This window comes from Hyperolius riggenbachi, chromosome 9 (assembly GCF_040937935.1).
Source record: "Hyperolius riggenbachi isolate aHypRig1 chromosome 9, aHypRig1.pri, whole genome shotgun sequence".
Classification (NCBI taxonomy): domain Eukaryota; kingdom Metazoa; phylum Chordata; class Amphibia; order Anura; family Hyperoliidae; genus Hyperolius; species Hyperolius riggenbachi.
The window spans coordinates 222599529-222615840 of record NC_090654.1 but is presented as its reverse complement, the minus strand read 5'-3'; the positions used below and the strand labels follow the sequence as shown (position 1 = coordinate 222615840).

Below are 16312 nucleotides of genomic sequence, written 5' to 3'. Positions count from 1 at the left end.
TTAATGAACTTCTAAGGCACCTGTGAAAATCTTTATGAATTAGCACACAAAAGTCTGAAATACCGAATGCAGTATTTTAACGACCAGAATTTTAAGCACACAGCCTTTTATAAATTGAGGCCATACTTATGTCTATGGCCATGCAGCAGTGTAATTCGGGTGCAGGCGATCGCCGGACCCTGAACTACTTCTTCCTCGAATTGCTATTACTCGGAGGAGGAACAGTAATTACCGCACCCAGAATGTCCGCAGCAGCAGGGTGAGCTGTCACTTGGCTAACCCTGCGCAAAAGTGACCGGGCAGCAAAACGCCACGTACGCCCCAAATCTACCCAGACTGTTCTGTTATTACAAATGTTTGTTACATGTTACAATATTGTATAAACTGTTGAAAGTAGTTCAAAGCATATTATAAAACAATGTTTTTTTGGTTATTTTTAACAAATGCCCATATCCAGAGTTGAGAAAAGTATGGTAAATCATTTATCTACACATTCCAGTATCTATAACACATGATTCTACTTACAAGCAAATTCCGCTCGCAAACAACCTTCTGGAACGGAACCTGTTGGTTCCTCTGTACAAACTGGTTGTTTGTAGTGGAGTCTTACCATTCACACACACATGCTTTAGTAAATCTCCCATATAGAGTTCAGAAACTTTGAGGCAGGGCTCATACTTGAAAAAAATCTGCAGCAGTTTGTAGCACACAAAAAAATGCACGCGGCATTGCATATAATGATAGTCTATGATGCCTGTGCGCTTTTCGGAGGCATATGCGATTCCGCATTGCTTCAAAAACAAAATGCAACCTGCTCTACTTTCCCACACAACGCTTGCGGTTTTACATTGAAATCAGTGGCTACTGTAAAACAAACAAAAAACTTCAAGTTAAAACTCTTTGCAAAATGCACTTTTGTTCAGCAATATGCTTGCAGGGAATTCTCTACGATTCCTACAGATGCAAGTGTGATCCCTCCCTCAGAAGCAACACTGGACAAATCCTGTTTCTTATGCTTCAAGTGGAACAAGGCACAAACAAAGTGCATACAAGCCCAGACACTGGCATAAGTGTGTGTTTCAACATGGCTGCTGACATTTGCTGGACAGTTAACCAGCTAGGCTGCTGGTGTAGCCCAAAAGCAGAGTCATTGTTTTTGTATGCATGTCATTGAGCATGTGTATAATTATGGGACCACAAAACTGAATGCTGAGTAGCTATTAGGGGGTCCTCAGACTTCCATCCTTCATTTTACCCCCACCCCACCCGGTCTTCTGCTAACCGTAACTGAAAACCCTTTTCTTGCTGATATCCTTAACATTAACCTAACAACTAACGGTTCCTTCTTACCTGCCTGATGTCTGGATCTTGTTATGACTCTTCCCCTAATGCCTTGCCCTAAACTCCACCCTTTAAAGTGAACCTCCAGACTAAAAATCTATTCAGCAGCACTGAAAAGGCTTGGTGTTTCTTTAACAGTTTCACAGCATCAGAACTTTGTTTTTCTTACCCAAGCCTCATTTTTACCTGCACAGAAGAAAACTGCCTGGGCATTTTCCCCTGGTGCTGTGCAAAGCATGATGGGATTTTTGATGTTCTCCTTCTGCTGTTTTGGTGCAACTTTTTTTATTTTGAATTTGGGATTTGAAGCCTAGCGTGGGCAGCTGGGAGGGGTGATCAGGACAGTTGGAACTGTGTATCATGCTCCCTGTCACCTCCTTTCAACCAAAAAGATGGCTGCCCACATGAAAAAGATGGCTGCCCCCATGAAATTACAAACATTTGCCTGTTCTTTTAAAACAGGGTGGGTAAGAGATTATATTTTAATTGACATAACTAATGTAACTTAATGACAGTATGTTTTTGTTTAGGCTGAAGTTCCCCTTCAAATGACCTAATGCCTAAACCCAATCCACAGTTTATCCTATCTTCACCTGTTACTTTCACATAACACTATCCTTACCTCTCAGACCCTGAAACCCTGAGGGCCCTTTCACACTGTGGCTGTTCGGTGCAGCAAATTACTGCACTGCTACCACAGCCTAAAGAAAGCCTATGGGGAAGTTCATACTATCCACGTTGCGGTACGCTGCACCGGAAGTGCCTGATTTAATGCTAGCGCATACTTGCATTACCCTGCGGCGATCTGGGTCGTCCTGGAGGTCATGTTAGCCTATGGCAGGCATGGGCAAACTTGGTCCTCCAGCTGTTAAGGAACTACAAGTCCCACAATGCATTGGAGTCTTACAGCCACAGCCATGACTCATAAAGGCAAATGCATTGTGAGAGTTGTAGTTCCTTAACAGCTGGAGGGCCAAGTTTGCCCATGCCTGGTCTATGGCGACGCAGGTTTCTTTAAACATGTTGGCGGCGCATGCGCAGAAGTGTATCTTTAAAACAGGCTTCCGTGCACTTCCGCATACCCAAACAGGAAGTGACCGCAAGCACGCGTCACTTCCTGTTTGGATGAATGTCAGACAGGGAACACCGTTTACTAAGACTGTGTTCCCTGAAGGCCTGTTTTTGGTGGTGCGGCGGTTACAACGCTAACGCCAATTTGTAGTGTGAATCCAGCCTCACGCTAACTTTGAGAACTTTCCATACCTCTCTTTTGTATGAGGCCCCTTTCTTACTGGTGCATTTTCATTGCGTTACCCTTTTTTACCACAGGGTAACGCTAAAGCAATGAAAGTCTATGGGCCATTTCAGATCGGATGCGATGCGCCAAAAGCATCTGATCTGACGTGACCGCATCAGAGCCTTATGGGTCAACATCCGATGTGTTGTACGTTGACCAGAAGTCATGCAAGTTTATGGCGCCGCAGATATTTTAAACTGGTTCGCTTTCTGGTGTACATGCACGGAAGCAAATTTTTTCAGTACACTTCCGCGCAGTTCGTATTTCAGCCACAGGAAGTGCGCGCTAGAGAACCTCACCTAGTGTTTGGTTCGCTGCCGAAAATTACATTACTGGGCATCAACATAGGGGGTCTATGAAGCTTCTTTTTAGCGGTGTGATGAGATCATCCGATTGCACTGCAATCAGAACGCTAGTTGCTAGGGTGAAACCGGCCTCAGGCCTGGAACCCACTAGGAGCGCTTTTCTGAGCGCTTTGGGATTTTAAAAGCTCCTGCTAATGTAATTCTATGGGTGTGATCGAACTAGAGGGATGTGATTTCATAAAAATACCCAATAGCTTACATTAGCAAGAGCTTTTTCAAATCACTGGTGCTTAGAAAAAGCTGCTAGTGGGTTTGAGCCCTCAGGCTTGCCAATCGGTCTCCTTTACCAACTTCACTCTCTTTCTGCCTTAATACTCTGTGAAGAATCTGTATAGAATGGCTTACGTTTCATTCATTACCTACTGCTGTATTTTAAAATGGATTTGGTAATAATGTATTATAAATATTTGAATGGCTGAAAGCCTTAATACCTGTGTATATATATTTTTTCCTCAGCCACGGGCAGTTAATGTAGACCTTCAGCCTGATGCCACTCTGCAAGTTGATATATCCGATGCCCTGAGTGAGCGAGACAAAGTGAAATTCACTGTGCACACAAAGGTAAATCCTCTTTCTTCAGAAGCCTTACCTCCGATACCTTCAGAAGCCTTTCTTCAGTATCACTTACCTCAGTTGGGCAGTGCAGGGGTTTACTGTCAAGAGAAAATGAGCCCTTGCGATTGGCAGAAGTGCTCATCACTCTATACAGAGAGTTTTTGACATGCTAAAAAGTCTGATTTATTACTTCTCGCTTTCTAATCCACACGTAGAAGACCCGGAGACTGCAAACATTTCCTTTTCTGCCCACACCACCACCATATCAAACCCAACCAAAAAGGTTCAGTCTCCATTTAAAAGTAGAGCTCCATGATACATAAAATAAGTGTTTTCCTAGTTATATCAGATATTGCAATTCACTGTAAATACCATTTTCCATTGTTTTCAATTTGCTTTTAAAAGATGGCTGCAAGCAGCCTTTTCATGCTTTTTAACCCTTTAGAAGCCAATTTATTTAGAGGCTTGCAAGTGCTTAGCACATATTTTTTTCTTGTTATATTTCCTTGCTTCTAATTAATACTGCTGTAATGTGTATTTATGGTCCATTGTCAGAATGGTCAGTGTGAGACAATAATAGAGGACATCTGCTTTCAGTTTCTATATTGTCTGCTAGCAGAGAGAGAGATCAAAGTATTCCAAGAATCGACAGCACTAAGAGTTCTGCCGACTAAGGTCAAAAGCAGCACACTTATCTCAAACAAGATAACTATTGAAGCTGCTAACGGGTTAATAACTGCCTTTATCAGTATGAGTTTGAGCAAGTTTGTGCTATCTCCCACCGTGTAGTCCATTTCTTCCAGGAAGAGACAATTCGCTTCAATGTCAAGTTAAACACCAGCTTCTTAAAGAGAACCCGAGGTGGGATTATATTATGCTAGTGGGGCACAGAGGCTGGTTGTGCACAGTAACACCAGCCTCTGTTGCCCCTTGGTGTGCCTCAAAGACCCCCACGCGCCGCTATACCCCCGCAGTGCTGGCGACAATGTTTACCTAAGCGCTGTCTGTCAGCGCGGCTCCCCCGCCTCCTCCTTATCGGCGCTACCCGCCTGTGTCCCTTCCCTCCCGCTGATTGGAGGGAAGTGACGCGGCGGGTAGCGCCGATACAGAGGAGGCGGGAGAGCGGCGCTGACAGACAGCGCTTAGATAAACATTGTGCTGGCGACACGCTGCGTGTCGCCAGCACTGCGGGGGTATAGCGGCGCTCAGGGGGGTCTTTGAGGCACACCATGGGGCAACAGAGGCTGGTGTTACTGTGCACAACCAGCCTCTGTGCCCCACTAGCATAATATAATCCCACCTCGGGTTCTCTTTAAAACAAAAGGAATTGACAAATTGTACCTTCACAACATTAGCAAGAAGCAACACTTATAAAACGCCACTTCAGGACACTGAGAAATATGCACAGTACAGTTTTTTTGTTTTTTTGGTTTTTTTTAATTAGAAAGCCAGTCATACATCTAGAACAGTTTTTGGGTTTGTGGGGAAGGGACGGATTTTTGGTTGCTTACTGCCTGCTACACACCATGCAATTTCCTGTCAGATCGATGGGTCAAATTAAATTATTTCCAACAGGTCCGATCTGGTTTCTGATTTGTTTTTCTGATCTATTTACCAATCAGTTCTATACAAAATTGATCCGAAAAGCTATTGGAAACCATATCGGACCTGTTAGAAATAATCAATTTGACCCGTCCATCTGACGGGAAATTGCATGGTGTATACCAGCCGTTAGGCCCACTAGAAAAAATCCTGCTGGCTCAGGTTCTCATAGTGTAACTGGATGCCCTGTAACACCACCCTGATAAGTCCAGTCATAGAGGAATTTCCAGCCATACCTCACACTGATAAAGGCCAAAATGGCTTGAGGCATCTGTCTATGAGATGGACTATATGGCTTTGAAAATGGAATTTGCCAAAGGTGTGCTACAAACCAGCTGAATGCAGGCCTGCTTTTCAGGTACACAAGAGGATGATGTTTAAGGGATTTGTTTCTAATTATTTATTTATTGTATTCATAAAGCACCAACATAAATCTAATTCATGTGGAGGTAATTTTTGTTTTAAGACGAGAAAATGATACAATATGCAAGGCTTGTTCAGTAGTTTGGGGGTTTTAGGTTACTTTAGGCTCACTTTAAAATAAGCCTGGTGGTTATGCTCCATACGTAACTTAACGTACCTGTTACACTTTGTTAAAAATATGTCTAAAGTGAATACTGATGACAAGTCACATTTGTGTTAAAGGGCAACTATAGCGAGAGGTATGTGGAGGCTGCCATATTTATTTCCTTTTAACCACTTAAGGACCGTGGTCTTAAACACCCCCCCCCCCCCCCCAAAGACCAGATCATTTTTCACTAAATAGGCCACTGCAGCTTTAAGGCCTTGCTGCAGAGACGTACATGTCAGCACACAAGTGATTCCTCCTCCCCCCTCCCCGCCTTTTCTCCCCACCAACAGAGCTTTCTGGGTCTGATCACTCCCCCAGTGTTTGTTTATCTTTTTATAAATATTTTATTATTTCTCTAATACATTTTACTAGTCGCCCCCCCCCCCCCCCCCAGCTCTCCCTCTCTCCTCCCCACCAGCCACTCGCCATGATCAGCTGTCATAGGCATCCGCCTATGACAGCCGATCACTCCTGTCTCCCCGTGTCATACGGCTGTTCCCAGTACAGCGCTGCCTTAGACCGCAGCGCTGTACAGTTATTAGACGGTGCTGGGAGACTGATGGCGTGGCGAAGCTCCGGCATTCATGCGGAGATGCGCGCGCAACCTCCTGCATTCCTCATTCCCAGCCATTTACGCCAATCGGCGTGGAGTGGTCCTGGGCCTGCCGCCGCGTTCACGTCTATTGGCATGGAGCGGGTGGCAAGAGGTTAAGCAATACTACTCTTACTCTAATGCTGGGCATACACTGGTCGTTTTTCATAATCAATCGAGCCGTTGATGGCTCGATTGATAATATCCGACTTGTCTGATGACCCGCCAGATTGATTCCGCGCTCTATACCGGCGGACAGGACAAAAGAAAAAATGACCCCCAGATAAGGAAGTGCCCGCGGGGACGAGCGGGAATCGATCCGGGCGGCCGCGGGGACGAGCGGGGATGCGCCGGCATCGACCCGTGTATGCCCAGTATTAGCCATATAGCCTGAACAAGCATGCCAGCAGATCTTGTGATTCAGACATTATTGTCAGATCTGACAAGATAAGCTGCATGCTTATTATGGTGTTTTTCAGACACCACTGCAGCCAAATAGATCAGAAAGATGCCAGACAACTGATATTGGTTAAAAAGAAATCAATATGGCAGCCTTCATATCCCTCTCGGCTCAGGTGTCCTTTAAACTGTTAAGTTTCATAAATCAGAATGTTTAAAACAGTGAGAAAACATACCATCCATTAATCTAAAGTGAAAATAAACGTATGATAATTAACTGTATGTGTAGTACCGCTAAGAAATAGCACATTAGTAGAAAATAACAGTCTCATATTGTTTCCAGTACAGGAAGAGTTAAGAAACTTCAATTGTTATCTATGCAAAAGAGCTGCTCAGTCCTATTTTCTGAAGCACTTGTACAAGAAACAGTGAGACAGAGGTTCAGATAAGATTTTTACTGCAGGGGAGTTCAAAGGGTCATTAGCTGTGCTCTGTTTCACAGTTTAAAATACAGTGGGGGACATTTATCAAGAGTGTCTGAGACAAAATATTAGTAGGCTTTTAGAAATCCGTGCAGAATTGTCTCAGACATCTTAAAAAATCATTAGATTTGCAGATTCCTTCTAAAACTGTTGTAAAATGGGAGGAGCTAGGAAGGTCTCTCAGACAGTGCAGTGTGTGAGGGGAATTGCTGTTGCTGAGGTAACCAATACATCTGCTGTATTGATGGCAGTAGGCTCTGAGGAGGAATTCAGCAGCGGGAGGAGCACAACACAAATCCTGTCTAGCCTGCACTCAGCAATCATGTCTAGCCTGCACTCAGCAATCATGTCTAGCCTGCAGTTCTACATCTGTAGAACTGCTATCAAGCATTTTTTTAATCTGCACCAGTTTAGGGATGGATTTGCACTTTTCTTAACTGTAGTGCTGCTCTAGAAATCCATACTAAACTGCCACTATTACTAGGATTTAAGCAGAACTGTTCTCCCTGCTGGTTAGAACAGATTAAGCTGTTAACTGTTGGTAATGTGTTGATAACTCTCCCCCACTGTGGGGTTTGTAATTGCAAATATTAGAGAATGATGCAATGTTCTTAAATATAACTGAAAATAAAAATATGAGCCTCTTTTCTCTTTTTCTACTAATGTTTTATTCATTATCTGTACTACACATACAATTCACTATCATAAGTTGTTGGTTTTTTCCACTTCATTGTCACTTTAAGGCACTATTTTTGCCTTTGAAAGTGGCTATGTCCTTCACAGACTGTACAGTTAACAATCATTCTGCTCTGGAAAGATTTCTATGTAGGATTGATTTTGTCTCCCAATAACACCCACAGGAACTTGATCTTCATATGACTTCACTTCCTATCCCAAAGGAAGGAAGTAGGGTATTCTTTTCAAAGATCACTTTGCAATTTCATTGTAACAAAATTGCAAGCATGTGTCAGCCATTTCTACACCCTACACAAGTGACGCATAAATGAGGGGGAACACCGAGAGCCCAATATAGTGTAGTATGCACTGTAACTTATGGGTATAGAAGTAGTATAATGTTAAACTCACAAATCAGTGTTACCGTATCAGGCAACCACTTTGAAGGCAGGCGGGGAGTATTAGACCTGTCCCCACTCAGGATTAAAAAGTCGCTCTCTGTAGATCGGAAAAAAGGGAACCAAGTCCCCTCCACCAGGGGTGGACACACTTGTTGTACAGAGGCGCCAAAAGTATAAAAGTAGCATAAAATGTTTTAAACAATGGGGTGTTAGTAATGGACTTACCTCCTCAAAATAGACACAGAAAAATATTGCTTAATTCAACAAAAGTGATTTATTTACATACTCCGGATAGATGCATCTATCCGGAGTATGTAAATAAATCACTTTTGTTGAGCACTTCATACTATTTTATAAGACAGGTGAATAGTGAAGTTGTGGAAATTGCTTTTTTTATATATGTTACGGCCAGAACCCGAAGTCTGGCCACTTCGGGTTCTGGCCGGTCAGTATGCGAAGTGGCCAGCTCATGCGGCCAATGTGAGAAACGGGCTTCAGTTTCGGACTTTGGCCGGCCAGAACGCGTTGTGACTTCACGTGGCCGGCCAAGTCCCGAAGTCCCGCTCTCCGCCGCCAGGAAGCCCCGCTCACCTCATCCCCTGCTGCCGCTAAGTACTCAGACCTCCGATCAGGGCGACCGTACCAGGGAGGCAGAGAGAGGCATAGCAGCTGCCAGCTCACGCGAGACCCGCAGGACCCGAACACTTCAATGCAGAAGTGACGTCATTGAACACTTCTGCATATGAAGTGTATGGGTCCGGGCGGGTAGCGTGCGCGCTGCTCTGCCTTTCTCCGCCTCTCTGGTCGCCCTGATCGGAGGTCTGAGTACTTAGCGGCAGCAGGGGAGGAGGTGAGCGGGGCTTCCTGGCTCCCCCAGCCCAGCAAAGCACCCCCAGCTATGCAAAGCCGTCCCCCCCCCCCACCATGCAAAGCATTTCCAGCCACGACCAGCCCAGCAAAGACCCCCCCCCCAGCCATGCACAGCCCCCCAGCAAAGACCCCCCCCAGCCATGCGCAGAGCACCCACAGCCATGCACAGCCCCCTAGCAGAGCACCCACAGCCATACACAGCCCCCGAGCAAAGACCCCCCCCAGCCATGTACAGCCCCCACAAAGCACCCACAGCCATGCACAGCCCCCAGCAGAGCACCCACAGCCCCCCAGCAAAGCACCCACAGCCATGCACAGCCCCCCAGCAAAGCACCCACAGCCATGCACAGCCCCCCAGCAAAGCACCCACAGCCATGCACAGCCCCCCCAGCAAAGCACCCACAGCCATGCACAGCCCCCAGCAAAGCACCCACAGCCATGCATTCCCCCTCTTCTGTGACTAATCACCACTGTAATTTGATCTCTCCCCTGTGTCACCTGACTGCCACAGCAGAGCAGGTAATTTAAAAGCACAGGATGTTAACAATGTCTTCTCCCAAGAAAGCAGGATGTAGACACACTGCAGATTTATTGCAGGATTTGTATCAGCTGTAACTAAGAAATGCTTTTCTTTAAAAAAAGATTAGTATGCTGTATCTTTCAGAGCAGAGCACCATTCATGGTGCTGGACAGGACCCGGGATGTTCTGGGATTTGTGCGTTTTGGACTTTGGCCGTTTTCTAGAACTGGCGGCCAATGTCAGAAATTCCCAGCATTTTGGACTTTGGCCGGCGTAAAATCGGCCAGTTCTAGAAACGGCCGGCCAATTCTAGAATTGGCCGATTTCTGGTTTTGGCCGTAACATATACACAGCAGGCTTGTAAATGCATAAGAAGATATACTTTGCAGTTTTGCTTGTAAAAACCTGCTTGAAAGCTGTTTGATAGTAGAATGTAACAAATGATTAATGCATTGTAACGTTCCATATTTCACTTATAGTGTTGTTTTTTCCTGTAAATTTGGTCAGAGTTCACTACCAAACTTCAAGCAGAACGAGTTCTCTGTGGTGAGGCAGCATGAAGAATTCATTTGGCTTCACGATTCCTTTGTGGAGAATGAAGAATACGCAGGATATATTGTAAGTGTAACTTGTGCCATTCACTTTTGTCCTTCTTCAGAAGCTTTATAGATAAGACACAGAACATTTATAATGCGCTTTTCTCCTGGTGGACTCAAAGCGCCAGAGCTGCAGCCACTAGGGTGCGCTCTATAGGCAGTAGCAGTAGAGTCTTACCCAAGGTCTCCTAGTGAATAAGTACTGAACAGGAAGAGCTAAGATTTGAACCCTGGTCTTCTTTGTCAGAGGCAGAGCCCTTAAAGCTAATACTAAAGGGCAACTGTAGTGAGAGGTATATGGAGGCTGCCATATATATTTGCCATTAAACAATACTAATTGCCTGGCTGTCCTGCTGATCTATTTGGCCCAGAAACAATCATGCAGCTAATCTTGTCAGATCTGACAATACAGTAATGTCAAACACCTGATCTGCTGCATGCTTGTTCAGGGTCTATGGCTAAAAGTATTAGAGGCAGAGGATCAGCAGGAAGGCCAGGCAACTAGTATTGCTTAAAAGGAAAAATATGGCAGCCTCCATATCCCTCTCACTACAGTTGTCATTTAAGCTGGGAAAAAAAAAGATACTCCTGGGCCACACATGCTATGACATCATTGCTTTATGTCCTCTTACATGATCATTATTGCAAACTAGAAACTTTGGCCATATAAGCTGCGACAGGTTGAGCCTTGTCCCCACTTTTGGAATATACCCGGTTTTTGTATGAGTGTTGTGAGTGTCTGGTGGGTGTTCGGGTAGCTTGATTAACTACTGCCATTTTTAATGTTGTTACTTGATATTTTTTTTCTATGACAGTTATGATATTTAAAGTGGACCTGAAGCTATTTAAAAGAACAAAAAGTTTCACTTACCTCAGGCTTCTGCCAGCCCCATGCAGCCGACCTGTGCCCACGAAGTTACCAAACGATCCTCCGTTCCAGTGCCGCGGCGTACTTTCCCTCGTACCCACGCGTTCACGATCCCGTCACCGGGAGCGTATTGCGCAGGCGCAGTAGAGATTTTCTCGTACTGCGCCTACGCAGGACGCTCCTGGCCACGGGAGTGCGTACGAGGATGCACCTGGCCAGGCCCACGCAGGTGCAGTGGACGTTGCCTTAGAAATCAGCGTGAAGAAAAGTGAGCTGTGGTGGGGGGAAAGAATATATTTTGGAAACGGCGTGGGCACAAGACAGCTGCGGGGGCCTGCAAAAGTCCCAGGTAAGTGATGTTTTTTTTTTTTTTTTTTTTTAATGTATCCTCTGGTCAGCTTTAAGGTAAACCACTGTATTCGTGTTTCTTGGAGCATACGCCTTCTTGTCTTATACAGCAGAGTACCCCAACCCTATCCTTTAGGGCCACCAACAGTTCATGTTTTGCAGGAAACTACAAACATTCACAGGTGGGGTAATTAGTGTCTCACGGAGAATAATTATCTGTGGATTTCTACAAAACATGCACTGTTGATGGGCCCTGAGGACAGGGTTGGGGAACACTGCGTATAGAGCCTTCCTGTTCCTCTCACGGTCCCTGCATTCCAGCGATGTACCCCCCGGTTTGAATTCCCTTGCCGTGGAAGTCTTCGGGTGCACCGGTGCTTCTGAAGACGGGCGGCTCTGTACTGAGCATGTGCGGTACAGAAACGCCCGTCTTTTGGAGCACTCGGGCTCCTGAAGACTTCCAAAGCCGCCTCCTGCTGCAGAGGAGCAGTATTTGACCAATTCGGTCGAATACTGCTACCGGGGGAGCCAGAGCTGGAACACGGAGACCGTGAGAGGGGCTGGAAAGCTCTATAATACCCAGAGCCTTCCCTCTCCATATCTGGTTTTTTTTTGTTGTTGTTTGTTTTTTAGCTTATCATTCACTTTAACCAATGCACTATCCAGCCATCTTGTGCCTCATAATTCAGCGCTGCATGCCTTGTGTTTAGGTTTGCCATCCATTGTTTTATGTTAACCTTAATAAATGCTTATCGGGAGATTTTGTTTTTAATTTAATGTAATTATATTTCCAAAGCTCTCATGAGCAATAACGTAAGCTGCTAAAGCCACCGGTGCTGAAAAATGCAGCTAATAACACCCTGTGTAATTACAGTAGAGTGAGGCGAAAATAACCGCTTCATGTGGAAGATCTGATTACAGCCATTTGTAAGCCGAGCAGAGAATGCGTACCGGGCAGGGTGGGGACAATGTACAAGAGATGAAGGGGGAATACTAAAGTATGATGACAGAATATATTAAATAACGGACAGTTAATGTCTGCTTTTAATCTGTATTAGAGTCTGTCATGAACAAGGGTTTCTGTTGTAGAGGAACTGTCAAAACTGATAGAAACGGAAAGGAGGAGTTACTGTCTTCAGCAAATGTTGAAGTGAACCTGTCTCTTTCTTAAAAGGAGCCCGATGTGAGAAAGATATGGAGACTGACATGCTTGTTTCCTTTTTAAATAATGCAAATTGCCTGGCTGTCCTGCTGATCCTCTGCCTCTAATGCTTTAAAGGGTACCCAAGGTGAGTGGGATATGGAGGCTGCCATATTTATTTCCTTTTAAACAATACCAGTTGCCTGGAAGTTCTCCTGATCCTGTGTCTCTAATACTTTTAGCCATGGACCCTGAAGAAGCATGCAGCAGATCAGGTACTTTTGACTCGGACACTACTTATGCCAGAGGAGCAACAGGGCTGCCAGGCAACTGGCATGATTTACAAGGAAATAAATATGGCAGCCTCCATATCCCTCTCACCTCGGGTTCCCTTTAAGCCATAGGACCTGAACAAGCATACAGATGTCTAGGACAAATCTGACAACATTAGCTGCATGCTTGTTCCATTTGTGTGATTTAGACCCTACTGACCAGAAAGATCAGCAGCACTGCTAGGCACCTGGTATTGTTTAAAACAAAATAAACATGGCAATTTCCATAGGGAAAAAGATTGATATTCAGATCTGACATCGATCGGATATAGAAGAAAGCTAGCGCACACACGCATGCACGCACGTTATTCCCCCTCCCCTGCCCCCCACCCCAAATTCCGATCAGATATCTGCATTTTTTTTCTGAATGTTTATCTATCAAAAATAGTTTGAAAGATCCAACACACGGAATGATAGACAGTATTTCATAGACCTAGAATCTGAAGTCTTGCCTAAATATAAGCAGCTCTGTCCTCTTCTCTGAGACAGAGATTTGCCAGTGAAGGAGATGAATATCTGGTGAAAGGAAATGGAACTGTACAACCAAAAGGTATATGTAGAACATTGTTTGTCAGGGGAATCTAGCTATAGTTTGAATTCACATTGGCATCCATGAGTTCAGATGCATTTTAAAGGAAACCTGAAGTGAAAGAAATACAGAGGCTGCTGTCTTATTCTCTGTGCTGATGCTCTGCCTCTAATATTTAAAGAGACTCAGAGATGAAAAACTAAGAAGAATCGATACTTACCTGGGGCTTCCTCCAGCCCCATAAACACATGCAAGTCCCATGCCATCCTCCTGCGGTCTGACGTTCAGCCCCGGTAACTGGCTCAGTTGGGATCAGTCTGAGTCTTCTGCGCATGTGCGGACCTACTAGGCATGCGCAGCAGACCCGGACTGACGCGACTGAGCAAGTTACACCAGGGCTGATTGCAGCTGAACGGCAGTCCGTGGGAGGATGGCATGGGACTCGCATGTGTTTATGGGACTGGAGGAAGCCCCTGGTAAGTATCGATTCTTCTTAGTTTTTCATATCTGAGTCTCTTTAAAGCGGAACTGCAATGGTTTCACTTACCTGGGGCTTCTGCCAGCCCCCTGCAGCTGACCTGTGCCCACGCCGTGACATATTGATCTTCCATTCTGCGGCTCACTTTCACTATGCGCAGTGTATGTCCACTGCGCCTACGTGGCCTGGCCGCAGGCATCCTCGTTCACGCTTCCATCGCTGGGAGCATACTGCGCAGGCACAGTAGAGATTTTCTCATACTGCATCTGCGCAGGACGCTCCTGGTCATGGGAACACATACGAGGATTCAGTGGAAGTCGACTTAGACAAGAAGAAAAGTAAGCCGTGGCGGGGGAATGGAGGATCAGTATGTCACAGCGCGGGCACAGGTCAGCCGCAGGGGGCTGGCAGAGGCCCCAGGTAAGTGAAACTATTTTTAGCACTTTTCAGTTCCGCTTTGAAGGACTGCCCAGAGTGAGCATGGAGATCTGACTGCTGGCTGCATGCTTGTTGCGTGACTCAAAAACAACTAGTGCCAAAAGGTCAGCATGGCAGCCAGGCAACCGGCATTCACGCACGAGTAGTACTTCAAGTATGCATGCCCACAACACTCCTGAATGCACGTGTTGTACACAGCTGGGAAGAAATGTGGCATTATGAGGAGCAATAATTGACAGAGCATGTGCTGCTCTGTGACTGGCCTAAACTAAGCCGTACGTGGAGGTTGGCTTGATCCCAAGCCAAGAGCCGCTTCTACGCCTGCACTGGAGCCAGGAAGGTAAATATTTACATGGCCGCCGTTCAGAGTGGCCCACTGAGACCACTGTGGGACGGGGAATGACGGCGGAAGTCTCGATAGGATCCAGAGGCTTCCCCCTCCCGTGGTAAGTACTCCCGAGGAGCACTTTTTTCGGTTACAGGTTTTCTTTGTTTCGAAAGGTTGCAATGCATGTGCGGTTAGTCATTAAAGGCATTACCAGAATCCAAAGTTGTTTGGTTTGATGTGTGCATTTCTAGCAGTTTAGTTACATTAATACATAGCAATAGCAGCCCTTGCATTTTCTGTCCTTTAATGAAAGTTTTTTTTGTTGTTGTTGTTGTTGTTGTAGTTTTCACGGATGTTACAAGACTGCTAAGTAGAACAGTTTGTCCCCCCCCCCTTTCTTACAGCACTTTGTTTTCACCAAGGCAGAGGTGTGTGAGCTGATTTGTTTTTTTGCATGCAGATCCCCCCTGCACCCCCCAGACCAGATTTTGATGCTTCCAGGGAGAAGCTGCAGAAGCTCGGAGAGGGGGAGGGCTCCATGACCAAGGAGGAGTTTACCAAAATGAAACAGGAGCTGGAAGCGTAAGTTCACATCTGTTACTGAGTTATCAGATGTTCTACTGGGTTAACTATTGTTTGTCTCACTGTATAACCGCATTACCTTTATTCTCTGGACTGGGCACAGCCTTCACCAAGTACAGCGTTTCCACACTTGTGAAAGATTTATTAAAGTGGCCCTAAGGGGAACTTCGGATCAAAAAACAAATACTTACCTATGAAGATGGTAGCCTCTAGAATGATCCTCCAGAGGCTGCCCATGCCATCCTTCGGACCACTGCCCATGACTCTCCTGCCATTGCGACTGCGCTCCTCTTTATACATGAGCATCATTGCATAAATCCTTTTCAGGGAATGTCTTTACCAAGAATAAAAGCCAGTCAGATTTCTACTACCTACTGTAAGTGACAGCACCATAGGAGAAAAGTAATTTATGACTCATTTTACTCTGGTAGAAATGCACTTCTTATTGGTATATGTTTACATGTACTTTACATTTTATGATTTTCGTGATAGTAGTCCTTTAAACAAAACAGGCTTGCTGGATCGCTGGTGTCTTCCAACCTTAAAGGGACACTACAGCGAAAAGATGTAAAATTGAAAATATGTGCAAACATACAAATAAGAAGTACATTTTTTCCAGAGTAAAATGAGCCATAAATTACTTTCTCCTATGTTGCTGTCACTTACAGTAGGTAGTAGAAATCTGACAGAAGTGACAGGTTTTGGACTAGTCCATCTTTTTTTTTTTTTTTTTTTTTTTTCCTGAGCAAAGCCAGGCTGAATCGGGCAATTTTCACTATTTTATATTTAGGATGAATGTAAGGAAAACTTGTGTGTGCAGAGAATGTGATGGAGTCTGTTAATGTCATTGTTTTATTGCTTTTGCTTCCAGAGAGTACCTGGCCATCTTCAAGAAAACAGTAGCCATGCACGAAGTCTTCTTATGTCGTGTGGCCGCCCATCCCATTCTTAGAAAAGATTTAAATTTTCACGTCTTTCTGGAGTACAATCAGGATGTGAGTA

General features: G+C 45.1%; 1 protein-coding gene across 1 annotated transcript in view; it reads left to right on the top strand.

Moving 5' to 3' along the window:
• SNX6 (sorting nexin 6) overlaps positions 1-16312 on the top strand; it is a 62849-nt gene that overhangs the window by 12433 nt on the left and 34104 nt on the right. Inside the window, exons 3-6 of the mRNA XM_068251912.1 lie at positions 3460-3564; positions 10178-10288; positions 15189-15310; positions 16182-16305. Coding sequence (XP_068108013.1) covers positions 3460-3564; positions 10178-10288; positions 15189-15310; positions 16182-16305 — 462 coding nt within the window. The remainder of the gene's footprint in view (positions 1-3459; positions 3565-10177; positions 10289-15188; positions 15311-16181; positions 16306-16312) is intronic.